The 5000-nt window shown below is 44.9% G+C and overlaps 1 protein-coding gene across 11 annotated transcripts in view; it reads right to left on the bottom strand.

Annotated features, from left to right (window-relative positions):
* The window catches only part of smg (sterile alpha motif domain containing protein 4 smaug), a 588244-nt gene that overhangs the window by 62992 nt on the left and 520252 nt on the right, over positions 1-5000 (bottom strand). For 3 of the 11 annotated variants that reach the window (XM_076210537.1, XM_076210536.1, XM_076210534.1), the window contains exon 2: positions 1-774. This exon is cut by the window's left edge and continues 443 nt beyond it. The exons of 6 other annotated variants lie outside the window; for them this stretch is intronic. In XM_076210537.1, the coding sequence (XP_076066652.1) occupies positions 1-716 (716 nt within the window). In that variant the 5' untranslated portion in view covers positions 717-774. Of the gene's footprint in view, positions 1558-5000 lie in introns of all 11 variants that reach the window. 2 more of the 11 variants (XM_076210535.1, XM_076210533.1) reach the window with 2 other exon arrangements.

The raw sequence follows: 5000 nt of genomic DNA, 5'->3' as shown, positions 1-5000 counted from the left end.
TGGTTAGCGTGGTCCTGGTTGTGTTGAACCATATGGTTTGGCCTGGGAGGATAACTGTGGTTAATCTGAAGACCACGGTGGTTGTGGTGGTGGTGTTGCTGGTTGTGGTTGAGCTGGTCTGTGTGGTGGTGGAGGTGGTTGTGGTGGTTGTGGTGGTGGCCAAGCCGGTCTGTGTGGCGACTGTTGTAGAACCCACCCAAGGACGACAGAGAACTCTCCATCAACGTCCTTGAAGACACAGTTGGATTTACCCAGGCCATAGTCACACCGCCGTTGTGGTGGAGATGGTGGTGTGGACTGGTGTGGACTGGCTGGTGGAGGCTGGCCACCGTGGTGGAGGTTGAGCAGTTGCTCGGGGGTGGAACAGAGGTGGAAGTGGACTGATGGTTGTGGTGGGCGGTCTCGTGTGGAGGAAGTTGTGGTTTGTTGGAGAAAAGTGAATTGGAACTGGTGGTGGATGCGGTGGTGGTGGAGGAGAACCGTGGACTGGTGGAGAAGATCGAAGTGTTGGAGAAACTCGGAGCGGGGTAATCAAGACTGTGGGAGACACTCGTCGTCGTTATCAAGCCTAGCCTCTCGGCATTGAAGGCAGGCACAGCGGACAGACCCGTTTTACTGGTGGAGAAGGCGGGTTTGGTGGAGGGGAAGAGGGTGGAATTGGTGGTGGTGGAGGCGGGAGAGATGGCCCGTGTTCGCATAACCTCATATGTTCTCATATCATGGCGTGGCGACGTCGATAGGTATTCAACATCTCGTCATTCTTCCTTCTAGAACCTTCAAGCACAACAAAGAAAAACAAACGGTTTAACGCAAACGATATGACGTCATGTCGCGATAGATAATTTCTTCTTGGGAAGCCTTTACCAACCGGTACACACAAAGTCGTACCCTTTTCAACACCAACTAAACTTTCCCATGCAGCAAGATTCGTATATCTAGATGCAGAAATACTGCGCACTTTTACCCCTCAAGGCGTTCTTATAACAGGAAGTAAAAAGAAAAAAAGAAAAACAAAATGAAGAAAAAAAATAGGGGATTTTTTTCAACTTAGAATGTATTCACAGACTACAGTCTATAAATAGTCCGATTCTCGCGCACCTATCGATCTCTCCTGCGTGTTTTAACTTCTTCACTTCGCTCTTCTATTGACTTTAAACCGCGAACTTTGCAGAAATTCTTCCTTCAGCGCTCGTTTTCATTCCTTTGATGGACAATGCCCAGTTCCTCTCGCACTTCTTCGGCACTTGCAGAACCTCCCAGTTGGGTTTTTTGGTCACACTTCATCAAGGTTCTCCTGAAGTCTTCTTAGTCTTCTTCGTCGTCGTTGTCTTTTGATATTCAGTCGAAGACGTCACGGGTTTCGCGATGCACAGTAACTTGTTTCTCATTTGAATATCTATATTTACATATATCTATCAATATATCCTATACACATAGATTCGCGGTTCCGTTTCGTGGAATGGTTTATATTTTTTCTATACTGGCGTGTGTACCCTTCCTTATTTCAGCTTAGAATCCACGTTCAAGTAACTTGAAAGATCAAAGGAGAACGGAAGGCTGTGGGGGGAACCAAAGAAGGAAGGGAGAACGAATTCAATTAGACACAAGGTCACAGAAGTGGCATTCCAGTCTGTCAACAATTCAAAAACAATCACAGAGGACAAAAGATAACAACAACTTGTCGTATGTCCTACGCTCACCGATATCTTGAACATATTTTTTATGTATCACAAACACGTATTCAGTCGCATGTAATATCACAAACGCATATCAGTCGCATGTATTGCGAACATATAAGTCGCATATATCACATATAAGTCGCATATAATATCATACATATACCAAAAGGCACTTTCCCCTTATAAGGGAGAATATAATATCTCAAATGCATTATCAGCAGCATGTAATATCACAACATATTAGTTCCACACAACATCACAAACTCGTATCAGTCGCATAAAACATCACAAACGCATGAGGCGCATATATCGCAAACGCATACCAGTCGCATTTATCATAAAACGCATACCAGAGCTCTATTAAGACGGGGAGAATGTACCCCCCCTCTGCGCGTCACTTTCATTTTTACTAAAAACCAAACAATTTCATTCAGATCAGTGGGCTACGTTGACCACCACGATTAAACTATCACTATAAACCCTTTCCGAAAACTCAAGAAGCTTAAGGACTTTGTTTTAGCTGACGTCAGATGATTTTAATCAGCTCACAGGCAAAGCTCAAGACAGAAACGAGAATGAATATGCTTGCGTTCATGTATACGATATACGACTACACCTGTTCACATGTAAACAGATGTAAACAGATGCACACGAAGGTAAACAAACACACAGTCCAAAATAGGCAAACCCACGGATGCGGACAAACACTTGTGAAAAACACGAAAATAAATGGACAAGTAATCTAAAAGCCGAGCGCACACACAAACAACCCCCTCCTATCGTTCAATCCGAGTGCATACAAATGAATACGTGCATAAATATCTCCACACACGCACACAGACGCACAATGCATATTTGAGTGTATGTGTGTATTCATCTAGTTGTATTTTACGGGAAGGTGAGCTACGCTCGTAGTGTCCCGCTTTTGTATCTCGCAGTGTCTAGTTTGCAGTAAAATAATCTAGTTGTATTTTACGGGAAGGTGTTTGTGTGTGTGTGTGTGTGTGTGTGTGTGTGTGTGTGTGTGTGTGTGTGTGTGTGTGTGTGTGTGTGTGTGTGTGTGTGTGTGTGTGTGTGTGTGTGTGTGTGTGTGTGTGTGTGTGAGAGAGAGAGAGAGAGAGAGAGAGAGAGAAGAGAGAGAGAGAGAGAGAGAGAGAGAGAGAGAGAGAGAGAGAGAGAGAGAGAGAGAGAGAGAGAGAGAGAGAGAGAGAGAGAGAGAGAGAGAAAGACGCCACTCAGTAATGCAGCCAGACAACGCATATGCAAGACAATCCTTCCAACATTGCGGCGATGCAGTACAAGGACGTTGAGGCACATCACGTGGAAGTGCCTCGTGGAGTCGCCGCGTACGGGACAATTTTAAGTGGTCGTGGTGACAGCACACACACATACATACATACATACACACACACACACACACACACACACACACACACACACACACACACACACACAAAAAGAGAGAGAGAGAGAGAAAACGCACAAAATTGGCCTGCGCGCGGGCTTCCAAAAGAATACATGCAATCCATTTCTCGCCACGAAAAAGTGGCCGGGCCTTGCCACCAAAAATTGTCCCGTGCGCGCGACGGGCCGAACGCAACGTGGTAATGCAACACCTCAATGTACTGCAACGCTGGAGACAAAGGACAACATGACCAATGATGAAGCATTCAGTCTAACCTGGCAAAGATTTACTTCAACAAATCTGCTGGAAAATTGGTTTGCTCAAATGTGAATTACAGTATTTCGTTACACTGTCAGGATTGTTTTCCAAAGACTATATAGTTTTGTTCTCTAAAATGTCTCCGTCAAGTAAAAATGAATAATACAAAGTAGTAGGCGATTTAACAAGACTAGGTATTCCTAATACAGCAACGACAGACTGAAAACATAAAAAAACAATAATATAGAAGTAATTGATGACAGAAAACACATCATAGCGGGCAAGGGTTACATTAATATATAACTCTGCTTGGGGCATTTTTCCTCTAATATTTTTTCCATAAGGGGAACGACTTTGTTTGTTTGTGTGTGTGTGTGTGTGTGTGTGTGTGTGTGTGTGTGTGTGTGTGTGTGTGTGTGTGTGTGTGTGCGCGCAAGCCCCCTCAACTCACATAAAAATGAAGAACGACATATTCTGTCACAACAGTTTGTCTAACAGCACTTCATAAACGTGACACCTTCCCCTCTACCGTGACCGCGGGTGGCTGGCTGGGTGGCTGGTGGCGGGGGTGAGGAGTAGGGTAGTCAGAAGTTGAGACCGTAGAACAAAGAGCCCTCACCAATAAGCAACTCAGTGACATGCGACAGAACCTCCGAGTTCTCCCAAAAACCAATATAATGTGTCACTGCAGTAGGTTGGTTCGACACAGACCTCCACATTAGGAATAATTGGATAGAAAAAAAAGACCTCAGTGATAAAACATTCCACCCCACGTTGGGAACAGGACTACTGCGGTCGTATTCTCGAGTGTGTAGCATTGAATTCCCATTGCAGGACCGCCGGCCTACCCTATATTCGACAATACAGCCTCTGTGCCACACCACAGTGTAACCTATCTTGGTTAGGTTGCATGGAGGGTGCGAAATGAATGTGAAGTGTCGAAAGTATTGGATTGGCTGTGGTTGTGAGTAGAGATTAGTTTCCAATCATACGGGAATGATGTGTGATTAGGTCAGTGAAAATGTCACAAAGTTCCTAAAAGATCGATTGTATAATACGTGCAGTCAATGCCCTTTACAGGAAACAAATTGCTTAATTTGCTTAGCAAGGTATTCGGTAGGAAAGTGCCCGAAAGGACAGAAGCGCTGGTAAACCATAGCCCAGACATTATCAAGCCACTATGCAAATATGTTCTTATAAGGCACACAACCCTTCCGTTTCATCACTGAAATGTCGAACCACGAATTCCTTAAATTACGAGACGGATCAAGTCCTATACTTTATCGAAGTCCAAGAACCAAAAGACGAAACCTTTTCGTGCACCGCCGCCGATCCATACCCAAACAAAGTGACATGACTTATGGTTTGCAAACCTGTCAGACAAAAGCGTAGCGCAATGCGCCGAAGCCACAGCATATGAGCAGCCCACTACTACTTCCAGGCCACCCCAACCCCCTCCGCCGCACTAAAATTCCATAACAATTAAACACAGGATTGACACTGCCGCAGAATCCGCATGATCGAGAGAGCGTCGTATTGAATCAGCTGTGGAACACAATTCCGCAATTACTTGCGTCGCATTTCTTCATCTGACACGACACGGCAAAATGACACAACTGTGGGACTTAATGACTACACACTTATGGTGTGCCGTGTAC

The sequence above is a fragment of the Oratosquilla oratoria genome, chromosome 27, assembly GCF_046742065.1.
Source record: "Oratosquilla oratoria isolate Oo_2021 chromosome 27, ASM4674206v1, whole genome shotgun sequence".
Taxonomy (NCBI): domain Eukaryota; kingdom Metazoa; phylum Arthropoda; class Malacostraca; order Stomatopoda; family Squillidae; genus Oratosquilla; species Oratosquilla oratoria.
Note: the sequence above shows the minus strand (reverse complement) of the source record. Positions and strands in the feature narration are given on the sequence as shown.